Source organism: Egretta garzetta, unplaced genomic scaffold, assembly GCF_000687185.1.
Source record: "Egretta garzetta isolate BGI_Z169 unplaced genomic scaffold, ASM68718v1 scaffold180, whole genome shotgun sequence".
Lineage (NCBI taxonomy): Eukaryota > Metazoa > Chordata > Aves > Pelecaniformes > Ardeidae > Egretta > Egretta garzetta.
In genome coordinates this window covers 1572334-1596958 of record NW_009258299.1, presented here as the reverse complement: position 1 = coordinate 1596958, position 24625 = coordinate 1572334, and the positions used below count along the sequence as shown (strand labels likewise).

General features: G+C 40.2%; 1 protein-coding gene across 1 annotated transcript in view; it reads right to left on the bottom strand.

Annotated features, from left to right (window-relative positions):
• Positions 1 to 18583, bottom strand: part of PKP2 (plakophilin 2) — a 34695-nt gene extending 16112 nt beyond the window's left edge. The window contains exons 1-5 of the mRNA XM_009638647.1: positions 18476 to 18583; positions 15311 to 16005; positions 9529 to 9667; positions 6312 to 6519; positions 579 to 756 (exon numbers count right to left, since the gene is read on the bottom strand). Of these exons, the coding sequence (XP_009636942.1) occupies positions 579 to 756; positions 6312 to 6519; positions 9529 to 9667; positions 15311 to 16005; positions 18476 to 18544 (1289 nt within the window). The 5' untranslated portion in view covers positions 18545 to 18583. The remainder of the gene's footprint in view (positions 1 to 578; positions 757 to 6311; positions 6520 to 9528; positions 9668 to 15310; positions 16006 to 18475) is intronic.
• Positions 18584 to 24625: the final 6042 nt, after the last annotated feature.

Here is a 24625-nt window from a genome sequence, read left to right as displayed (position 1 = left end):
ATAAATATACATATACTGAAGGAGTGTCATCAAAAGTTTTTTACTGATAGTGGTGTATGATCAAAAAAGTTTGGAGACCACTGCACTGGAGTCTTAAAATAACTTTAAAAGTCTCACACAGGTTTAAAGCTTCTTTTAAGTTACTCTTAGCCTTTGTCCAGTGCTAATTGGTAATATCACTGCTACAACCATTTCAATAAAGCTTTGTTTTTACTACTATCATCATCAGTCAGGGGCTCATACTATACATCATACCGACAACTGTTATGCAGTGAAGGATCTCTTTGACGTCAATGCAACTATGCACTGCAACCAGGCCTCTGATTACTATCTTCTGTTATGGATATATTTAGTTTGTGAAGTACCCATCAAACATATAGGAGCCCTATAAAGAAAGCTGTTTTCATTGTATTGAGCAGTAATTCTTCTGACCTCATACACATGAGACATTTCAAAATATGATCTGTATGCAAACTCTTCTCTTGGGGCCATCAAAGTTCAAAGCAAAAAAGAAAATAAGTGTGCAAGCCTGGTTTATCATCACTATTGTTTTAGATACCTGTAGACTGAGTGCTCACCTCAAGCATCCTGTGGCATTGTAGAAGATATCAGGGTCAGGTAAAATACTTGACTTTGGGTAATCTCGATCTGGCCAGCCTGAGTAAGGGATGAGAACGGCTTCAGTCAGCGTCTGCAGGGCTTCTCTAATCAACAGGTGCTTCAGCTGGTCATTGGAGGACAAATTCCACAACAAACCTGCAATATCAAAAAAAAAAAAAAATCAGAGTGGCAAAAAGATTCCCCCACAGTTTGAAAGACCTAATCTCAAACTCCTTGAAGTTAATGAGTGAAGGAGCCTGCCTGGCATTTGATATCCTGAAGAGGAGCAGATGGGGTGATAAGAGTTCACCAGCCCTGATAGGAGGACATGGAAATGGGGCAGAAAAAGGGGCACAATTATCCATGTAATTAAATTCAGATGTCTATATCGTCAGTCTAACGCCCGACTGAGCACAGTTTTCCATGGCTCTGCATGTGCATTGCCCATCTGCAGCAATCATCTTCTCTGTTACCAGAGTAACACAAGCTGAACAGAGCTAACAACACGGATGCCAGTGATCATTCTCTGCGCTAACAGGGAGGAATTTGTCCCTTCTGGATGCCTGGCAGGACTAGTTGCACTTCCAAGTAAAGACCAATGAGCAGGAGAATTAACTTGCATGCAAAGGGGATGGATGGGAGGTACAGAGAGTGAGTTTACAGGTCTTTGGAAATCTGCTGGAAGACAGGAGATGCCCATTACCAAGTTTCTTTAACACTTAATAGCAAAATTCCTCATAGGAGGGAAAGCTGTTAAACACTGGTTGGCTGTTACTGTCCACAAATAATCAAGTAACACTACACACATTGTCTACTCACAATCTCCAAACACCAAACAAAATCTCAAATATAATCTTGCATAACTGATTAGCTTTGCTTATGTTCCATTCCAACAGATGCCAATTCCTTTTAAAGTACTCTTCCCCTGGAAAAAGACACGTATTTCTGCTTTTCACTACAAAGGCATTCATTGTTTCCCCAGCTTGCTGCTCGAAGTTTCACAGACCTCCTCCGCCAAACACTGGCAGAGTATTAGTGAATGTTCCTTTCATCAGTTCACAACAAAAAAAATGTTTCTTTTGTATCTCCTTACACTTCGAATTTAATTTCAGCTATTGTGAGTGATAGTAAAATCAAAACAAAAGTCAGCCAGAAGCAGCCCATTCCTTCTTCTGGGATCAGCTCTTCAACCTCTGAATTAGGGGATAAAAGGAAGAATGTACTTTCCTGAAGGGTAAGTAAGGCTTATAGGAAATCAGACGTGCAGCCCAAAGGGCATTGGTAAGGGAAGCAGGTGAAGACAGAATAGCACAAATGCAAGGGCACAAGGACAGAATAGCATGTTAAAAGGAACAAGTACATTATTCTGAATCACAGACAGATACCTAGAATAGAATTATCAGAAATTAATTTGAGATGTTGCTCACACTCTAAGTTTTCCAACAAACATTCTTTTACCTACAGACGGTGTCTCACTGGGCTCAGGAGGATTCTCTCATTGGCATTCTGGGTGTGGATGAATTTAGAAATGTTAGAAAATTTCTTTAGGAGTGGGCTCTTTCCTTGCAGCTATGCTATAATATATTCATAGGGGCATAGTTTTGCCTTAGATGGTTATTTGGGCTAATAGGTGGGGTCTCCTTTTAAATTTCTATTTCTTTTAATGACAGCTCTGTTTGTGCTATAATCTTCCCTGCAGGAAAAATTTTCTTTCATTTCTTAGATTTATGCTGCATGATAACAAGATCAAGAGGTTAGATACTCCCTGGAGGCTCATCTGGCTTACCTTCAAAAGCTAATCTGTTTTGGTTTTTTCATGCCACAGCCATTTTACTTTCTGTTCCTCCGTATGCTCTCCAAATACTACAAAATGCCATTCCTGTCTTGGCTCCTGCATTGTCTCTGAGTGACATCCTCTCCTACTATTCAGGAGTAACCTCATTCCTTTCCTGAGAGATTTGCAAGAAGTTTGTTTGTATGTCAAACAAAGGACAGAGCCTGTGTTTCCTTTACTTTACTTGTACCAATGATTTTATGAAGCTAACAAATTCAGTGAATGTGATCTTGAGGAGGTCTCATTCCCCCTAAGAAGAGGTCATATAAGCACAGAAATTGCACAGAAAAATCGGGCAGCTATTTTCTGTACAGAGGCATTAGGTAAACTGGTCCAAAGCAGCTTTCAAACCACTGTCGTAAGCACAAAGCCACTTTGGTGGGGGGACTGGTTTCGTGCTTTTTGTGTATTCTCCTGGGATGCACAGACTGTGAGGCAGGACACAGCACTTGCCATAATCAGCATTTATCTCTGTACACTTTCAGTCTCTTCATAGGACAGTTACAAGGCACACTGCATGACTATGGTCAGACTGTATTCCTCAGCCGAAGTCTTCAAGAAAATACAGGCCATCAAAATATTCTTTGAGAATATATGATATGGCTTAATATTATGCAAGCATTTGTCTGTATTAACACTGCTGGTACCAGTAAGCCAATGACCTTAAACACAAGCTTCTAGGGCTGAGACGTACTTATCTCATGTGCACAAGTATTAGATCATATTTCTGACAGGTTATGAAGGACTGTATGAATAAAACTGCAGTGTCTCAGAGTTTTAACTTCTTTCTCTCCAACAAATTCCTTATTTTTGTGTACTTTTGATGGGTGGAGTGCTTTGGCACCATGCTTCCTACACAGTAGTAGAAACAAAAAGCTTTCATCTGCTGAGTGTAGACATCCTTATTAATGAGTATCACATGCTTTCGATCCTTGGGCCAGGAGTCTTTCACCAGAGTTCAGCGTGGTATAATCAGGTACCAAGATTATTTTACTAATCTCTTATGGTGGGAGACGTTCAGCTAATTATCATATCACACATTTGGAAGTCTCTAATTTACAGTCAAAGTAGGCAAATAATAAGTATGACGTGGGAAGACAGATGGGTTTCTCATGCTGACCAGGTGGAAGGCCAAAGGTTCTGCATTAACCTTTTCCGGGAAGCGTTACAACACTGCAGTGCGATTGCATGCACTGCTATAATATTCCACTCATCCTGTAGGAAGCCAAGGGCAATGCAAGAGGAGAAACAAAACTTGTAGGTGAGCCATCAGTCAGACAGGGAAACTGGTGCTCAGTAAGGTTTAACCATTTTGGTAGAAAGGCACTCAGAGGCTTGCATTGCGCTAGGAAAAGCCTTATGCTGCAGCCTTTCTCGGGCTACACACTCATTCTGTACAGGACAGTAATTCCAGTGTTTCCTAGATATCCTTGTACATGTCAAGATCATCTGGAAGCACTGACCTTAGTAAGCGTACGCTTAACAGTGACTGCCTACCCCCTTATCTGAAGCCCACTCCTTGCCTGCCTTTGAAGCGAGGGCTGGGAAAGAAAGTGGCTAGAAGCAAAGTTAATATTCTCATAGAAATTCATTCAACCAGGCTGCCCTTTGCTCTGTAGGCTCCTTGCAGCTTGCTATGGAGCTGGAAGAATTGTTCAAGAGATGGCAAAAAGTATGCCCTAGAGCATTTGGTCTTGAAGCAAGCAAGAAATACTTCTCTCTTGATGTATTTTTAAAGCCATCCCCTGCAATGGATAGGCATGGAAGTATATGGCCTTGTTCAGCCTGGAGAAGAGAAGGCTGCGGGGAGACCTGATTGCGGCTTTTCAGTACTTAAAGGGGGTCTATAGGAAAGATGGGGAAAATATTTTTAGTAGGCAAAGCTGTGTCAGGACAAGGGGAAATGGCTTTAAACTAAAACAGGGTAGGTTTAGACTGGATATAAGGAAGAAATTCTTTACAATGAGGGTGGTGAAACCCTGGAACAGGTTGCCCAGAGAGGCAGTGGAGGCCCCATCCCTGGAAACATTCAAGACCAGGTTGGACGGGGCTCTGAGCAACCTGATCGAGTTAGCGGTGTCCCTGTTCACTGCAGGGGGGTTGGACTAGATGACCTCTAGGGGTCCCTTCCAAAACATTCTATGATTCTATGATTCTATGATTCTGTATCAGACTATTTTGCTTCATGCAAACTACAACATCCTGCCTGGTATTGTTTAAATATTTTGTTGGTGTCTTGTATGTTTTGTAAGTAAATATTCATGTTCAATGACAGTAGTAATTGCAGAAAGAAGGTGCCCCTTCATGCATTTTCACACTGCTGAAGGGGAACACAGTAATATTCACAATATCCGTATGACTTATCCTGCACAAACAGTCAAAGGTTTTGTCAGAAATTATGAAATTGCTAGCAAGAAAAAAGCATTAGATTTCTGGCCACTGTACCACCATTTTCACTACTTCCCTCACTGGTGTGTAATAGCACTGAGAGACAACATACTATGCAACAAGTTACTAAGTGACCCAACTCTGCATCTGATGAATGTGAAAGACTTTAAAACATTTTAATGTTGCAGAGCTGTAGAACTGAGCCAAAAGAGCCAACAATACAAAGCTTTGTTCTCCAGCTTAGGGAGCACAGTATTTCAAATACTTAAAAGAATGCAGAATTACAGAAGGTCTCAACATGCCTTTGCTTCAAGGCAGGGCTGCTTGACACCTTCTGTATCTTTTCAAGCACTGTTATTTTCATAGCTTGTGTTTCTCTTATCTTTAAAGATCACTTGAAATAAATCCCCATTCATTTATTCATAAGGTTTTCTTCCATTTATAAAATATAAGCCTGCTCTCCCTTTGCATGCTAACTAGAATGAATGTGGGTCACAAGCAGCTGACTTCCTAGAGACACACTATGGTCAAACAGGAGTGCAGGGATGAAGCAGTGAGCACTTCTTAACTGGCTGCTGCAAAGCCAACAGGGAAGTAACCACAGGTTTCCTTTGTAAGTAATTCCTTTGTCACATTTCCTCCCGCCATTCCTTCTGCTACACTGATGTACACCAGGAGGTGTAATATGGGATTTCTGATCCAAAGGGCTCTTCCTTCAAAACTACAACGGGCCCTGCTAATTTTTAACAGCACTTCCTCAAGGACACTGGAAATAAAAGGATGAGAACATAAGCCCTGCAAAGACTGCATCCAGAATGCAGGTCACTCCACTGATGGTGCCATATGATCTTTACAGCCAAATGGATGTCCTGCAGGAATTCTCTCCCCTGCACACAGAAAGCTGCTGCTGTGCCAGAGTTTTCTGCTTGTCACAGATCTGAGAAGACAGGCTTGGGTGTAAACAGATAGGAGTGAGAGAGCAGTAGGGTTTGCGGGGAGTAGGACAACAACTTTCTATCTACAGCATCTGACAGTTCTGGGGGACAGTCTTCAACAAGGAGCTCCCAGTAGTCACTGGCAGCATTCTGTCAAAAAGTGAGGGCTGAGCTCTTCCATAAGTACTGGGCATTAATTATGGTCCCAGGCACCTCTGGGACTGCTCCGATCACTGCTCACCAAAATGTTTTTACAGAACTTGCTCTTGGGAGCCTCACTCTCTTGTCTGGAATATCTAGGACTTTACAATTCTTGAAAACAGACTCATGTCTTTTCTGAAGAAGCTTTAGGAGGGGAAGTTGCAGTTCTGTCTTAAGGACTGGTCTTGACAATGGACCTTGGAATTTCACCCTAAGGGAAGGGGTTAGAATAGGTCACACTGTTCCTGTATTTAGTCACTAAACATTGGCCTAAGTGAACAAGCATGTACCTCACACGGAAAGCTTGTGCACTACTTAAAGCCCTTCATGCTTGACTGCACAGAGAACAGTACCTGCTATTTGCTTTTTAGTCTCCACGTCCCTGGTGTGTCGGAGTAGGTGGAGCAAGAGAGGGATCCCTTTCTGCTCCGACACTTCCAGTTTGTTGTCATTGTCCTCAAACACCAAGTTTCTCAGAGCACCACATGCTGCCCGCTGGATGTCCTCGTTCTGAACATCAAGAAGCTGTAGAAGTTTGGGGATACCACCAAGTGAGAAAACCTGTGAGGAAAACAAAACACAGAAGAGAACAGTTAGATACTGTAAATTGCAAACTCTTTCCTCCCCCCGCAGCAAACCTCTAAATAGTCATAGGGACTTTTTTCGTTCGCTCCTACTTGAAAGACTTGAAGCACAGATCATTAATCATTTGGACATGACTGTTAACTCCTGGGCTTTCATATGAGTCATAGTTAAAATCCACAACTAAGGGACATATCATATTTTAATAATTAATGTAAGAATGAAACTAAACCTCTTCCAGCTTTGCTGCAGATTTGTACTCTCTGACAAGGTATTTAATTGCTCTGTATTTTAGCTTCCACGTTGGTGAAATGGATATTTGAGATTTAACTATGGAATATTTATAAACAGCTTTGAGATTTCTGGATGTAAAATGTTTCTGGTGTGCCAAGTTGTTTTGGTTTTTTTTTCTCAGCAGGCAGCCTGATAGAAAGACATTATTTTTCTGTGTTAACTTCAGTGCATGTATTGAAAGTGTATTAAATAAGAATACATTATACTTAGTACTACTTACCTGTGGCATAATGAAAAAAAAAAAAAAAAGTAAACCAGTACACTTCAAAATGTAGACCATTAAACAAGCTAGTTAACTACTGAACCGCCCACATTTAACGAAGACTACTCTTCAGTGTCTAATTCTTTAAAAAATGAGGTTTTGGCCCCAAATGAATGAAGAATTAAGAAGATGTTATTTTACAGCAGCTGTATGGAAACAAATAGTTTCCAAGTTCTACATGTTGTGGCAAATGATGAATCCCGTATGAGCTGTGATGTGGTATAAGCAAGCTTTGGCTCATTTAGGAATGAGTTTACTATGGAAAATACCTTACATTCACATTCGATTGAGGACGTTTTCCTCCAGCATCTCAAAATGCCATATGGTTTTGTGGACAAACTCATCCTTGTGTAGAATCAACAGCATGTGAAAGACTAAGAAACCTGATACAACTGTTTTGAGTAGTCCAGAGTTTAACGATAAAAAGAATTCAGTATGACCGACAGGTGTTGGCAACATGAAGAAATGAAACGTAACAAAGCCTTTTGCCCTTCATGCCCTGGCAAACTACACTGACTGCTTGCTTCTCCTCTGATTCTGGTGTACAAAAGGCACAGTTTCTTGCTGCTGCGCTGCTGGCCTGATTCCTCCTGATTTAACAATCATCTAGATGCTAACAGAACGAAATACAGAAATCTATGTCTTGAGGTAAGTGGAGCATAGAACACGCTGAAGGCATACCAACCTCTTTCATTACAGTAGATAAGCCCTTTTGACACTGATACTGTAGCTGGTTGTTTTTTTAAAACATTTATGCTGACTTCCTGTCAGTAATTTTAAGTGATTTATAACTCCTGTAAAAGAAGTGGTGCTATTTCAACCTAATGTGCAGAGGAAAATTTACAAAAGCTATGTATTGGTCTGTCTAAATTTTCATCAGTGGACAAAATTCACCAAAATACTGTAAGACCGCAAGTTCACAAGAAAAAGAAAAGCCACTAGACCCACAGACTATCAGGTATCAGGGAATAAAGCATCAGGAGAGAAAGAAAAGGAAGGCAGGCTGAAAGGCTAAAAAGGGGAAACAAGGCAATGCCCATGTGAACAAGTCTGATGGGCACCAAACAGAAAAACCGAGCTCGCATATGTGGGATAGACAGGAAAATAGATGAATGCTTCAGGCTGACTGCTCCAATGTGAACTCTTTTACTCATCCACTTGTTTTTCAGGGAAGCTGCCTGAGAGAAGTTTTGATAATAAACCACCTTCAAACATTCAGTTATGAAGCTCTGTCCTCAGACTGAAGTTAAGGTTGCTAATTGCACTGGCAATTTTTTTCCAAAACAAACTTTGATCTACTGTGAAGCAAGTTAAAACTATCAAAGGACTGAGTGATGTTTGGCTGTCACTGAACTGGACTGCATATACTTGAATACGGAATTAAGGCTGAGATTACGAATGAGTAGTACAAAGCAAATTAAGAAACAAAGCAGGTAAGAAGTTTTTTTTTTTTAAATAACTGAAATAAACAACCACTTTACACATTAATGTACAAAACTGCTCAGCAAGAGAGCCATAACTGTGTTGGACAGTGAAATTTAAAGAAAAGGAAGAGGAGAATATTTTAAATATGCCCTTTCAAAAGATTTGTAAGAGACTTAACAAATTTGGTTAATCCAAACAATGTTTTAATGCATTTGTGCAGTCCCAGCAAGCCCTTACCAGTTTGGCTAATCCATTACACTGTATTAACACATTTGTGCAGTCCTAGAAAACCCAGAAGCTTGGATAAATTTGCACTCCACTCCAGAGTTTCCATTTCTGGGATATTTCTGTACCAATGGTGTAAGCATGCCAGTTAAAAATGAGAGACAGGAGCAAATATTGACAAAAAGTTCAGACTCTATGACTTACTCATAAAGGCTGGAAGAACTATGTTCATTTGGCCTGAAAAAGAGCAGACTGTGTGGGTATACACTTAGCAGCCTTAACATATATGAAAAAACATTATAAAAGGGACAGAAAACCAGACATTTTTTCTCCATATCCATGAAGACAGGATAGAAAGCAATCAACTTAGTTTGCAAAAGGGAGGTTTAAGTTATACTTTAGGAATAACTGGTGAAAGCAGTAAAGCTCTTTGCCTGCTGGAGCTTGTGGGATCCTAACTGATGTGATTTCTTAAAAGTTGGTCACAATCATCCGTAATTACAGCTGGTTTGGGTGTATTCTTGATGTCCCTTCTTACCCTACATTTCTGTGTTTCCTATCACAAAATCCTAAAGACCAAACTTCTGCTAGCATAGACCAGTACCATTCCACTGATTTAAAAGAACCTAAAAAACATCAGCATATATTAGGGGAAATATTCAACATCAGTATCCTACAAGGTTTCTTGAAATGCCTTTTTTTCATGTTGGCACACAGTGCCATACAGTATAGAAAGTTATTTGCTCTACCTGATTGTAACTCGCATAAAAATAATTACTTACTTTTCTTCTGGCATCCGCTTTCTGGAAGCACTCATGCTGTATGAAAGTCACTGCAGCCAGAATCCTAGGTGTGGACTGTGTATTTTCACCCTTCAGTATGCTCACTGCACGCTCAAGAGTCATCTCCCCCTCTGGGCTCCTGAAAAGTATAGGCAGAGGCAATATAGTGAAGCAAGACTGTAGAAAAATCACCATTTAGCCCGTGAAATTTCTTGTAATACCAAGATTTTAGTATTTTTCAGGTAACTTTAGCTTTTCTTAGAAAATTCCCTTTCCAGTAGCAGAAAATAGTATAAAAGCTTTAAAAGATACTAATATTCTGGGGGAAGAGAAAATCACAAATGGAAGTGTTGCAACAATGAGAGGCTGTGGGCAAAGCAAGTCATGCTTCAAATTATAAAACTAAAATGGAAGCATCAGTGGATGAAGGACTAAGATCCAAAGAAGGCTATAACCAAATTAGAGTGCTTTTTACAGAGCCTAAAGATACTTTGATGGTCTTCTCAGTAATGTGTTGATTGCTTTTTTATACTTGTTTTCATGCCTTTCTTCAGTCCCCAGACTACATATATGCAGGGCTCAGTACCTGCTTTCTTCAAGCTTACAGAAGTTGTTCTAGTTTGAAATAGATGGATAAAGCCTTTTTTTCAGGTGGGACAAAATAAAACCAGCACTCATTAAACTGACTGTGTAGATTGCCTGTGGTAGGATTAAAAACATGTATGGCCATTTTCCTCCCAACCTCCAGCCTGTTTGCTTGAATAATAATTGTGTTAGACAACCATATAAAAATTGGAACAACAGGTCACCAGACCGATTTTTTTCCCCAGTAAATGGAACATAAACAATTTTGTGCCATGGCACAATCAGGTGCATTAGCTCTGGGACAGGTGGTTATGTTCCTCAGCCTTTTTATTTACTTGCTGTTTTAAATACTCTTCATCCAGAGAAAAAAAAAAAAGAAAAAATGAAAAAAAAAAACAAACAAAAAGAAACAAAAAAGTGGACAAAACCATGAGAACTCTTTTTTTATTATTATTTTTTATTTTTTTATATTAAGCCAAATAATTTTGTAGAACCAAATTCCAGGCTGGTCAGACAGGCATGAGAGAGAAGTCTGTGAACCACAGCAAAACAAGTAGTCATTGGCAATAACTCCTTGCTTCAGAGCTACCAGAATCACAATGGTTTACATGACAATCATCTCAGTAAGTGCATCTAAAAGTAAAAATTCTGACAGCTCTGAAGCTGTCTCCATAATGGACTGGCAGAAGCCAAAGAGCCTGAAGTCCAGGCTTGCCCAGAATGGGCTGCAGGGAAGCAAGGTATACAAACCAGGCAGAAACCAGGCAGATTTCTCATAGGGAATCTTGCTATAAATATGTTGAAATAAAACTCTTTTACCCAAAATATATATGATGAATTCATGAGCTCTGAGACAAAAAAGGATTTTTCTGGAAATTTTCCTGCCAGCTACACGGTAAATCAACATCTGCTGCTTGCTTTTGCTAAGGCAAAAGACAATTAGAATGGCTGCAAGGACAGCAGAAGAATGAACAGCATTTTTGATGCACCTGTTGCAAGTGAAATTATACTCCTGTACCCTGAGGTTTCCATCTGCCTTTATATTTCCCTTTGGTATAAATCATGTTATTTCTTGTCTTCTCCCCTCCTCTGAGTCTTTTGAGTAACCACGCTGTATATGGGTGCTGAGGCATGCTTGTGCAAGACAAAGATGAAATGAAGTGGACAGTGTGTTGAGGATGTCAATGGAGAGGTTGAATCAGACAGAACTATGGGGTGTATCTCTAGTGCCCTGGGCTCTGGTCTGGCAAGGCTTACAGCTTCCAGATTTTCAGACTTTACTTCAGCTCAGATTTAAGACAAAGTAGCTACTAAGTTACTCTAAGTTGCAAGTTGGATCTACTTGTACAAAATCTGCTTAATGATCTTGAACAATGAGTAATAGAAAAAAGCCAGATCATATTTCTTCTTACTCTCTTCTAAGTGGAACAGAAAACCAGGCTTTTCAAACTTGGGTTTTAGTCTGGTTTCTTAAATCAACAAGGGTTTTGTGACCATGTTATATATGTGCACGTGTGAGCACGCCTGCTTGCCTTTTAGTCATTGCAATAACTTTGGAGCCCTTTGATGAAATTCAGTTGCCTTCTACAGAGCGGCAGACATCTCCGATGTATTAAATTGTGAGCCATTTCAGTGACTAACAGCAGAGAAGGACTTTATCTATGGCACTTTCCGAGGTCAAGATTGCTGCATGAGCTGATCCCTCATGGGATACCAGGGAATCTACGTGGGAACTCAGCCTCAGGATGCCAAGGATGTCCCAGAATAGTAAAGGTCCACCAGCAGTCACTGCCAGGCTGAGATAAATGCATGCACAGCCAGAGACCAAATTTATAAGTGCTAGGGGTGTAGATCTGCACTGAGACAGACAGCAGCCCACCACTCACCAGTTATCGCTTCATGGCTGATACTCCACCACGTTCAGTAGCCAAAATCTTTCCCTCCTGTGGTGCACTGCTGCAATATAACCTTTGACCCTCAATGGTATTTGTAAAGTTGGAGCACCCTAACTTTTGTCAAAACAGAATTCGATGCAATGATTCCATCCTACCCTCAAATCATTTACAGGCAAACTTAACAGCCGTGTGGCTGATTAGCATCTGTAATGACAACGAATGGACATTCAGGCAATGGGTGTCAAACAGAACAATGATTTGGCAAGCTCTCACTTCACCTTAATTGCCAGAATGTAACATTTTTGAGATACATGCACTGTGTTGTCTAGTCATTTTGTGAGAGCTCTCAGCACATTGGCACGTCATATTCTGTAAGCAGCTGTTTCTCAGACAGCTTCAGGTTGACTCTCTCTCCTTCCTAAGCCCTTGATATGAAGATGCTTTTAACTGCTTCGCTTTACCAGAAGGTACAGAGACAGCATCTCTATGATCTGATTTTTCTACTTTGATTTCATAGCATGAGCTAATTCTTCTACAGAAAGTTTGAAAATGCTTTTATGTACGTTTCAAATACTACACACAGATAGTCCACTACTTCTCTTTAACCATAAACAACTAATTTACATCCTCTTAATTAACCTTGGAAAGACCTAGATTGTGATTTGCATAAAAAAGTACAAATTTCTGGAAAAATCAAATTACTTGGAAAACAGGCTTGTCTTTTTCCTCCCCTTCTGTTGTTAAGGGAGCAACAAGTAAAGGGAGCAATATATCATGTAATGCAACCTTAAAGTCAAAGAGAATGGGAAATGACAACGAATGTGAAGGTCTCTGCTAACTTCTCAAACTGAGAAGTCTTGTCAGAAGAAACTCTTGTACTACTGGTGGAATGATGGACTTAAGTGAAATATCTCTGATTTGACAGAAGTGTATACCCCAAAGCAAAATGTTATCAATTATGTTTTAAATACTTAATTCTACATTAAACCATGCGGTAGCTAGATGTAGATGAACTAGAATGTACTACAACCAAAACAGGACTTCTGCATCAAGCCCTTCCAGTGGCAAGAATTACAAGGGGAGTTATTAAATGTGTAGTTTAGGTGTCTGAAAACGGTGATAATGCATGTGGATACCATATACACATTATTACACAAGCATGTGTAACAAATACTGACTTCAGTCAGCTAAAATGGCTATAGTTTCTTCTTCATCATTTAAGAATCTAGTGGTGCAAATCTCTGCAGAATTGTATCTTACACGATGCTTTCCACCAGCCTCTTCACTAATATAAGCTATTATATTTTACAGAGACTTTTCTAAACTTTGGGCAGAATAAAGAGCCCTCACTCTCCCCAAACCCTAGCTATGAAACTAAAGCAGAACCTAGGATATTTGAAAATCTAAACAAGATGTGTACAAGTAAATTAAATAGAAATACTGAGATAAATGAAATCTGTAAACACCTGCAAAAGGAACTTTAGAGGCTTTCACAGCACTTCCAATTGTTTCCCTCTGTAATTTCCAGCCAAAGCTGAACTTAAAAACTGGCACTGAAGGAATTATGCTGTCAAAAAGATTTCCATTACGTCACAAATCTTCCACCTGAGTTCAGCATGATCTCAAGCAAGCCACTTGCACAACGACTGAAGATAGATGTTTACATCTGCAGCTATAAAAAAACACTTTGGTTGATGTTTGTGCAGGCAGACAACCGGATTCCAGTGTCTGCGCCTGCAAAAGAAGAACCAGAACTACTCCTATACAAAATCAAATACCAAAATTGCTGGTTGTGGCTCATTAATGTTCTTAAAGTTAAGTAAATGATTAAGTCAATGGGATATATCCCTGTTTGTAAATTGTCTTACTGAAATACAAAGTCCTCCCAGGTACCTATTTTCAATATTACTAGTCCCAGTTCTTTAGTTGTTGTGAGCTCTCAGCTGGTTTTATGGACTTACTTGCTGTAAAGACAGAATACTTGAAGAGTAACATCATTAATACCAGATCTCTTAACTCCTGCATCACCCAGAGGTGAAAATTTTGATTCAGATCAGATGTGAGCACAAGACCGCATATGTTTGTAAATTGAGTCGTAACACACAACATGCAATTGAAGACAGAAAATACCTGATCTATACAAAGCAGTGTTATTAGATGATGCCTCATCTCACACAGTAGCAAATTTAGAAAAAAAAAGAAAGGTGGTCTTTGGAAAAATGAAATTAACAGCTACACAGTTATGGGAAAAGAGACATTTCTTAATAACACTGTTTTAAATTATACCATGATTAACTTACTTAAGAAACCTTGGGATCCTATTTGGGTAATGAAACAACAACAGAAACCACAGTACACAGCGCAAGTAACCATCTCCTGTTTACCAAGTGGTTTGTTCTATCCATTGAACCTGAAGAGCTCTGGAAACATTCATAATTATTCTAAAAATGAAAAAAATACTCACTCCTGAGGGGAATTTCAGAACCGATAAATTTTCTCTTTGGAAAATGGGACCAATTTTAGACATTCTGAAATCTTCGCTGGAAGGGAATTTCAGGGGGAAAAAACAGTAATTTTTTTTAAAAAAATGAATGCTTCTAAGATTTTAAAGAAATTTCCTGAAGTCTGAGGGCAGCTTTGGGAATTTCTGCCATGGAGCTATCAGGGCTTCAAATTAAGATAGCGTCCTCAGGGCATGTAGGATCTCATGGTAGTGAGAAGCTCTGGAGTCCTCAGATTCAGAGCAGTTTATACTTGTTCTAGGCATGGATGGTGCTACAGAGCTAAGAGAAAGGTCTGCCTGTGTTTTAACTGAAGTTTATCATAACTATAAAGTTTCCTTGAAACCATGAAGGATTTTTAACTAGAAATTGTCAATCTGCCAAAATCTGCTTCACTGGTAGATTTCTGACCTATTCTCCTGAGAACCAGTGCTGAAATCATCATTATGAGCACGAAATTTGCCAATCCATTACTGTGTATGGTGGCTTAGGTTGTAAATTACTCACTGACTGCTTCACGTCTCCTTATAAAATTGATTAACTCTTGGCAAAAGAGGGTCCCAAACCTGTGCAGGAGGTGTGGACCCCAAAGCATGTACATACACGTACATTTTTTCTCCCTTTCCTCTGTCACACTGGAATTGGACTTTTAAAAGCAAACCTACTTCCTGCATCCTCCACACTGACATTTCATACACTGTGTTGGCTGCTGAATTCTCAGTTTTCATTCTCTTTTTAAAGAAACAGATTCCTCTCAGCTGTGGCACCCCAGAACCAAAGCAGGTCCTGCACTGCGCTTACCCTAGCTGAGATCCATTGATGGTGACTTGTTCACTCTGCAGGAAACCATTTCTGCCCGCTGCTGCCATAGCAGCTGTCAATGGCATCCTCTTCCCATCTGTTTCTGCAGTGACGCTGGTTATTGAAGCTGGCTGGGAACCTTCCCTCCTGGTCTGTGTGGTTCTGAGAGTAGTTTGGTACCAGCTGGACCTTAAAGATTGCCTGTTTTGAGACCCCAAATGGGAAGCAATTGGTGATCTCACTTGTCCCATCGCACTGCCCAAGGTCAGGTAGTTCTCTTTCTCCAAAAGGTTGGTCATACTGCGACTGTTGCCTGCTTGATGATACAGAGGTACAGCGGGGCTGGAGTAGACACCATCAAGGACGGCATCATTAACAGCCCCCATGTGGGAGTGTCTCTTAAAGGAGCGTCCCCTGTTCACTGAATCATGAAGAGTGTAACCAACAATCTCAGACCGAGCATATCTCGGTGGGACAGTCCCGCCGGTTCTCCTGCTATCTCCATGCCTCATGGAGAATCCAGCTGAAATCCCTCCGTCATAGTGAAAATCATTGGACACATATGCCAATCTTTCAGGACCTCGTTGGGGTGAAACCTCTAGTCTCTTCAGAGGCTGTCTTTGAGCTCTCTCTTCCATCGTCTTGTAAGTAATCTTCGTCCCCCAGCCGTTTGTATAGGAGGATGGTGAGGCCACCTGTTCAAGGGTGCATAAAAGAACAGGAGTCACGGTAAGATCACAGCATTTAGGATTAATAGCAAAGAAACCAAACCAAAAAAGTAAAGATAAAAATTCTAAGGTCTGCTATCAGAATCAGAAAACAAAACGTGAACATCACCAACACTGTGTATTAAATGGAATTCTGCAACACTTCTCTGTATCTGCCTAATGAAGGCAGGAAGAAGTATGGTCTAAACATTAGGAGACAAAGTCTTCTGTCATTAACTCAAAATAGGTGCGTAAGTCAATTATGCCTGATAGCGAACAGTCTCCTTATTAATGGAGATTTTAGTTTCAGTTTGAAAATCCTTGGAGATTAACACCCACGTCCACCACTAAAATTAAATTCAAGGCTGTCCAATAGACAGAAGAAAATTAATCAGTCAGATATTAAAATATTATACTCAAGTGTCTGCATATTGCTATTAACCTTATTAATATAAGGTTTATTTAGCCCTCCTGTTCACTTTGTGGTAGGATCTAATAAAGAGACAGTCCCTTTCCTGTTTGTCTAACCTCTTAAAAATGAAGGAGATTACATAATATTCCAAGGAAACCAAAACGACCATTTCACCATCTCAATGGTTTCCCTAATTCTGCAGTTGTAATTTAAGATGATTTTTCTTTTCCTGTCCCTAATGGGCATGGACAGTAATGGCTCATCATCATGTTTTATAAGCTTCTCTTTTCTAAACTCAACAAACCCACTTCCGTCAACCTTTCTTTGTAGGATGTGCCTTCAAGATTCTTACTGTTTAGGTGCCATTTGGTCCAATTTTTCTACCTTTCTTTTATGCTCTAATTTGGACATCATATTCTATTCAAGACCTTCGAGAACTAAATCAACTTGGGAAACTACTTGGCCTTGAAATAAAGGAGTTGTGGCCCTATTTTTTTTTTAAATCAGTAAGCATAGTATCATCCAGCCATAAATCAAAGCCCTATATATGCTATTTCCATGTTGTATTCAAGTTTTGTAATAATAAAGATATTTTTTTAAGGTAAACTGAGAAGCTCACAGAAGTTCTTAACTGAAGGGACAGTGTTTAGCAGATAGTGGCCAGACTGAAATCCCTTAATTTCACTGTTGAGGAGTTACTGAGGGTGATAATCAATTCACAAAAGGAGTAAAGGTTACTGAATCTAGTCGGCTGAGGCAAGGATCATTGGATATATCTGTTTATTCTACAGAAGCTATGCTATGCAAGGATATCTTTATCTTTTGCTTGGAGATAAGGAGATTAATGCTTTTGTGAAATACTAGACCTTGTGGTTTTTTCTGGCTCTCACAGAGGACAAATAGTCTCTTTTTTTAAAAAAAAATCTGGTTTTCTTCCCCTACCCCCTGCCTGGAAAACTAGTATTTTCTTGTGGTTCCTATGTCACCTCCAGTTTTCCTCTTGTTGCTCTCTTCTAGAAAGAAGAGATTCACATCAAATATTATGGACTTGATGATAGGTGAGAACAGAGGACAGGAGAACAGAGAAGGAAATGTATTTAAGTACATTCTAACTCTACCCATATAGAGCCAGAGCTGCTTCATTAACTGGCCAGAAGCTGGGCTATTTCCTTTAACGAGAATAAGCCACTCTTGAGTAATCTAAAATTAAGAAAGAATTGGCCCCTATGTATACAGCTATGTATTAAATAAATATTTTTGTTCTCAAGCTGAATTGGTTTCAGTTTACTCATGTTGATCATGCAGCAGCATTGCTATTGAGCTATGTGCTGATTTCCAAGTCATATGGCTGCTCCCTCAAATAAGTTCATACCAGTTACGAGCTGTGTCACAAACCCTACAGAAAACCAATTATTCATCTTAGCATTCAGGCCATGAACCCAAGAAAAGTTTGTCTAAATAACAGTGAATTTATGATTAGACAGTTTAGAAACACCGTTGCATTGTAAGGACTGTACTGATGAAATCCTTGTAATGCTAACCCAGGTTACAACAGAATTATTTTAAATTATAAGGAACACTACCTGTCATCGTGAAACTAAAGCAATCTGTTTATCTGTGGTTTTGGATGCTTAATTCCCTAATGGGGGCCCCCACAGCCTCTGGCCGCTTTGAGCTACGATGTGCTGACTGACCTGCTGCCTGGTGGGACGGATAAAGATCTGACTTGTCACAGCCTTTGCCTCAGTGGAGTGTTGATGCGGTTTTTCTTTTCCTACCCTGATGCCAATTCTCACAAAAGCTATAGGATCGCAGAAAGCCCGTCTGTACGACTGAGTTGAATTTAACTACTGGGCTCAGAAGTCCCCAGAAGGGGAAAAAACATTAACAAATCTCAGTTATAAAACCCCTCTTTTCCAGAACTCAGGCTTTAAAAAGCAAATGAATGAGCAAGCAAACCTTGAAACATCATCTACATTCGTGGTAACAAAAGGGATAAACTATGCATGTGATACTTATTTCTATTCGTTGTCATCTTTTCCTCACCTGGTTTGACTTATAATATGAGAAGCCGTAGGGCGTTCTTGGTGCAAAATCATTTTCAGTAATGCCCATGTTATAGACATGCTCTGGAACACTGGATGCACGGTGCAAACTGCCTGTAACCAAAGACTAATATTAGTAAGATTTTAACAAAACATGATATTGTTATAAAGGATGATTTATAGTACTAGGGAAATGTCCCAGTCTGTACTGCCATTAATAGATACATGAGCTAAAAATCAGAAAGGTAAATGTCAGAAAGAGGTTTGCATTCAGTGTATATTTATATGCATGGTTTACATTAAAGGCTGACTACAACATGCACAGTACACAAGCAATTAAAACACGGCAGCTGTAGACTGTAGATGAGAAACACGGGTTGATGTGTATACCCCTGGCACTGTGCACCCTAGAGATGCAATTTCCACAATGTACCAGTGTAAATAAATAGCATACACTGAGTACAGACTGTTTATTTCATAGCTGTCTACCTCAACTGCTGATGTTTCTTCGCCCTTAGGTGCTAGTTTAATGATAATGTATTGGAGCAAGCAACACTTCACTAATCTCAGTGCTTCACCCAACGAGCACGAAGAGTCCACGAACAAATTTCATGGCTTATGCAGGCATGTGGCATATGATGCTGTAAAGTAGGGTTGTTTAATGACACTTCATATCTGCACCTGAAAGGCTTGCTAATCCTACAAATAATGTAGAAGACCCACAGTGTATCTGCTCTTACTCTTTTTTTCCGCAACCTAGCTTTGAAAATAGAACAGTGCATTGTCATTATTTCTTTCATTAAAACTGCATTCTTCTTTTAATTAAAAACAAACAAACAAACAACCCAAACCTTCAGGCTGTTTCACTGATACATGGTATTTTCAAAGAAAAAAGTGTTTCTGTTAACGATTTTTTTTAAAGTCACAGATACTGCTGAAACATTTGTTCATGAGGTTACTGGGTTACTATGAGAATCTGCATACAGGAATATAAATAACACAGATTGTAACACATATGCGTTTAAAGAGGTGAAACAGAAGTTGAAAGTCAGATATACATCAAATTGGTCATAAATGGGGCCAGTGTGTGCTGCCGAAGTTTAGGCTGAACAGGTAACAGTGGTCAATAAACAAGTTAGGCGGCCATGAATTTTCAAAATAGCAGGTACCACCTGAGATACTACAGAAAGGAAATGTAAAGAACCAATCATTAACTTGGTCAAACTGATTAAGTCTCTGCTTGCAAAAATAGTAGGAGTCATAAAACCATCAGAATAAGCAAAAAGGTGCCAAAAACATGAGAGCAAGTGCCTGCTGGCATTTTTGAAGCACACAGTGTATGTGTGCTAAAGAGCTGAGGCTGTCAGTTTCTGCATTTAGACTCTGGGCTTCATTAGGTACACATGGGAATCCCTAGGGACTTCAGTACACCTGTATCTTTGATCCTTAGGGTCCATAGTTAGCAAAGGACTCGACAAGAATGAAAATAAATAAGAGATTCATGTAACAAGAATAATTAATGAATGATTCCTCATAGGGAAGCTCACGAAGTATGGGTTGGATGAGTGGACAGTGAGGTGGATTCGGAACTGGCTGAATGACAGGGCCCAGAGAGTTCTGATCGGCGGGGCAGAGTCCAGTTGGAGGCCGGTAGCTAGTGGAGTTCCCCAGGGCTCGGTACTCGGCCCGGTCTTGTTCAACTTGTTCATCAATGACCTGGATGAGGGGATAGAGTGTACCATCAGCAAGTTCGCTGATGACACAAAACTGGGAGGAGTGGCTGATATGCCAGAAGGCTGTGCTGCCATTCAGCGGGACCTGGACAGGCTGGAGAGTTGGGCAAAGAGGAACTTGATGAAGTTCAACAAGAGCAAGTGTCGAGTGCTGCACCTGGGGAGGTCGAACCCCATGTACCAATACAGGCTGGGGGATGACCTGCTAGATAGCAGCTCTGCTGAGAGGGACCTGGGAGTCCTGGTGGACAATAAGCTGACCATGAGCCAGCAATGTGCCCTTGTTGCCAAGAAGGCCAATGGTATCCTGCGGTGTATTAAGAGGAGTGTGGACAGCAGGTCGAGGGAGGTTATCCTCCCCCTCTACTCTGCCCTGGTGAGACCCCACCTGGAGTACTGTGTCCAGTTCTGGGCTCCCCAGTTCAAGAAAGACGAGGAACTCCTAGAAAGAGTCCAGAGGAGAGCTACTAGGATGATAAAGGGACTGGAGCATCTCCCCTATGAGGAAAGGCTGAGAGAGTTGGGCTTGTTCAGCCTGAAGAAGAGAAGACTGAGAGGGGATCTCATCAACGTATACAAATATCTTAAGGGCAGAAGTCAAGAGGACGGAAGCAGTCTGTTTGCAGTGGTGTCCAGCGACAGGACTAGGGGCAATGGATGCAAACTGAAACATAAGAGGTTTCAGCTGAATATGAGGAAGAACTTCTTCACTCTGAGGGTGGCAGAGCACTGGAACAGGCTGCCCAGGGAAGTTGTGGAGTCTCCTTCTCTGGAGATATTCAAAGCCCGCCTGGATGAAGTCCTGTGTAGCATGCTCTAGGTGAGCCTGCTTTAGCAGGGGGGTTGGACTAGATGATCTCCTGAGGTCCCTTCCAACCCTTACGATTCTGTGATTCTGTGATTCTCACTAGCACATAGCTACCTGGATAAGTTCGAATATGTGTATAATATAATATACTATAATACAATACAATATAATAGCAGACTGCATTAATTTGAGGCCTAATCCAATCATACTTTGCAGTTATTTTGCTTATTTAATCATACTTTCCAATTCTTTCATTTTGGCCATGCGAGACAGATTTAAACATGTATTAGGTGATTTGTTAAGACACATTCACGGTAACTTTGCGTCATGAGAGTGGAATGATGCAGCTTGGTCAAACTCATGATTTGGATTGTAATAATTCCTTCGTGACATTACAAGGTTACCATAGCCCAAGGGTTACCCAAGTACATGAGAAAGCAGTAAGAGGAAACTGTTGTTTTGTATTCCAAAAAATGCCTGCCAATGTACGCTGACATCCAAAATCTACGCATTCGTATAAATCTCTCATTTGTGTGATATAATTCCCATATCAATGTTCTATTTCGGGTGCCCAGTAAGACTCCATCTTAGCCTACCACCTGTGTCTGCTTTTTAAAGTTTCACTTCATTCATTGCTGCATATTAAAGTACTTTCATATAATAAATCTTTAAATACAAATACATACACATTACTGTTTCTTTATACTTAGTAGGTTTTGTCCAGTTTACTTGGTGAGAAATTACTCTCAGTTATTCATCTACTTAGGGCATAAAGATCCTTTGAGCAAGTAATCTGTGCGTGTTTTAGGTAACTCTAACCTCCCTGTCTTTACTAAACAAATTTAAAAAAATGAGGGTAAATTAAAAATAACATGGCTGTCCATGAACTAGCTGAGGATCAACTACATTTCTAACAGTTTTCCCTTCGCAAAAGCAAAATACAGTCAATCAGAAATGAGAACACTCAGTTATCTTCAAGTAGTCCTCTCTTTTTAACCTTCAGCCTCCTGTGAAACTATGCTGTCAGTAAACATTTTTCTCTTTCAGAGATAAACACAGTATATGTTAGCTTGTGGAATTTCCCTTTGCATTTACGGTATCTCTCACTTGCTCTTACCACATCAGTAAATTATTTTGCCAGTATTTTACCTGTAGATTTATTAGGCAGATATTAAATGTATGTCTTTTTACTGTGTGCTGTTTACTCCTGACAAAAGCCAGTGCATTAAAGGAAAAAGTGGCAACTGAAATGCTGGGTCTTTCCATCAGTTATGATATGCAGCATAGGTGATCTGATCAAAACTTGCCTCTGCCAGCGAGGCTTTCTTCAGCTTATTTTCACCATACTACAAAAGCCTACATGTCCTTCCCACCTCTCAGATTGGGTCAATATTACATATATTCAGAAATCATTAGGCAGTCCTTAGTGCACTGGTTTAAAAAAAGAAAAAAAAAAAGCAAAAAAAAGCCATGACTGATTTTTTTTTTTTTTTTTAAATTACGTTATGGGTTCATTTACTGTGAGGATGAATAGTTTCTAACTGTGAGACTCTGTGTTTTAGGTCTCTCAGAACTTCTCTCTCCAGAAAACATGCACATGATTCAGTTGCTCATCCACAGGGGACAAAAGCTATTTGAGAGGCCATAGAATACCACACTTGATGTCCAGCACACAGTCAAGAAAAGAATGGGTTTCCTACAGGCTCTGCGTCATGTTGGTCAAGCCATGAGGATATTTTGGAAAAACTTGGGCATCTCAGACAGCAGCAGGCACCCATGTGTGGGCAACTGAGTGGAACTGTTCATCACCGTCCCCCCTCTCCCCTGTCAGTATGAACTAAAGCAGCTCAGGAACGTTTTGGATGTGGTCAGTGGTGGAAAAAAATTAAACCCCTTCACTGTTCTCCATGCCTAAAATAAAGGCTGTACAAGAATCACCTGATACCACAACAGTTATGACAAAATATTGAGACCTGAAAAAATAATTATGCTATCAGGAGGGAGGCTGTACAGATGACTGAGCAAAAATCCCCCCTGTCTTCACAGAGGCTCCTCAAGAGGCCCCCGTGTGCCCCTAGACATGACATCCAGGATGTCCAACATCTCCAAAGGCCTTGGAAGTTCCTCCCCAGCAATCGCTGCTTATGGCGGCAGGCAGATCAATCTCCTGCTTTCTTGGCTTTCAAAACCAACAACAACAGGAAGCGTTTCTAAGATACATGACATACGAAAAAGACAGTTATCCTCCATTAAGGAGTTAGGCGTGCCAAATTCCCCTTATATCATGTACAGTGTTAACTCTCCGTTGTGAGTCTTTTTCAACGCTTTTGTATTTGGATGGTTACCATGAAAGCCAAAGTTTGGCTTGAACACCCCCCCCTCCCCAGGCATCAATGTAGCTGTACCCCCAGACGTCAGTGTAGCTGTACACGGACGTCTATTAAGGACTGCAATATTTTCATGCATCCTGAGTGCCCACCTGCTGAGTATCCATTGCCCACTCTTACTCAGGGCAGGTGGGTGATTATATCCTCAATGGAGACTCCTAAGTGCTCCTGGACTGTCATCCTTTAATCCTTTTTTATACTCCACCATTCACGACAGGCTGAGACGGTGACATTTAAGAATGGCATATCAAAACCTTCACTGAATCGCTTCATCTAGAGATCAAAGAGCCTTCTTTTTGATCATGCTCCTTCATCGCTCTGCCAGTGCACGCTTGGTCCCACAGGAGTTTTTCTAACATTTGTCACTTTGTGCTGCTCAGTACACTTACACAAGTGCTCAAACTTAAGAAAAATTATTTCTTCCGGCTCAGGAAGCAGAGGTGAGGAATTTAATGAAACCAACAAAAAGTGGAAGTCACCAACGAGGAATTTTTTCTACTTCTTTATCCCAGAAAGACATAAACAGAAAATCACTACGAAGCAGTTAACATGGTCAGAATTCTGCAAAATAGAAGGCTGAGGATAGAAAACTCCCTCGAACCCTTAAAAGCAAGTATAACAAAAAACACCACTAAGAATTCTAGAAGTGAAGAGACGTGAAGAATAAATGAGGCTCTGTTTGTAATCATTTGTAACTGATGCTGCTGATCTGGAAATTGTGTAAGTTTTAATTCTGGGGTTTTTTTTTTGTAAACACACTGTATTTATAAAACCCGTGTTAGAGAAAGAAAGTTCATCAGGCTGTTTGGTTTTGTATGATATCAGTTCTGCCCTCATTTTTTACAGTGGAACTGATAACGATGTACAGGATGTACAGGAAAGTAGACTTTAATCCAGGGATTATATTAAAGAAACAGAAATATCACAAATTAATTTAAAAAGCCAATCAAAACCCAAATGGAACAAGATCAAAGGCAAGTGAACTCATAAACAGAATAAAGCTTAATAGACTCCTAAAGTGTACATAAAATAATCAATACTCTTGCGTCATACATGAGCTGAAAAACACTGGTCATTACAGTATATGACTCTGAATGCCATTTTTCTTTGATAAGGCTGAATTATCCATTTCCACCTTCAAATAGCATTCAGAAATTTGATATGTCTGCTTCATTTCAAAATTTTTCAGGGCACCGTAATCTTTAATTTACAAAGGTTCAGCA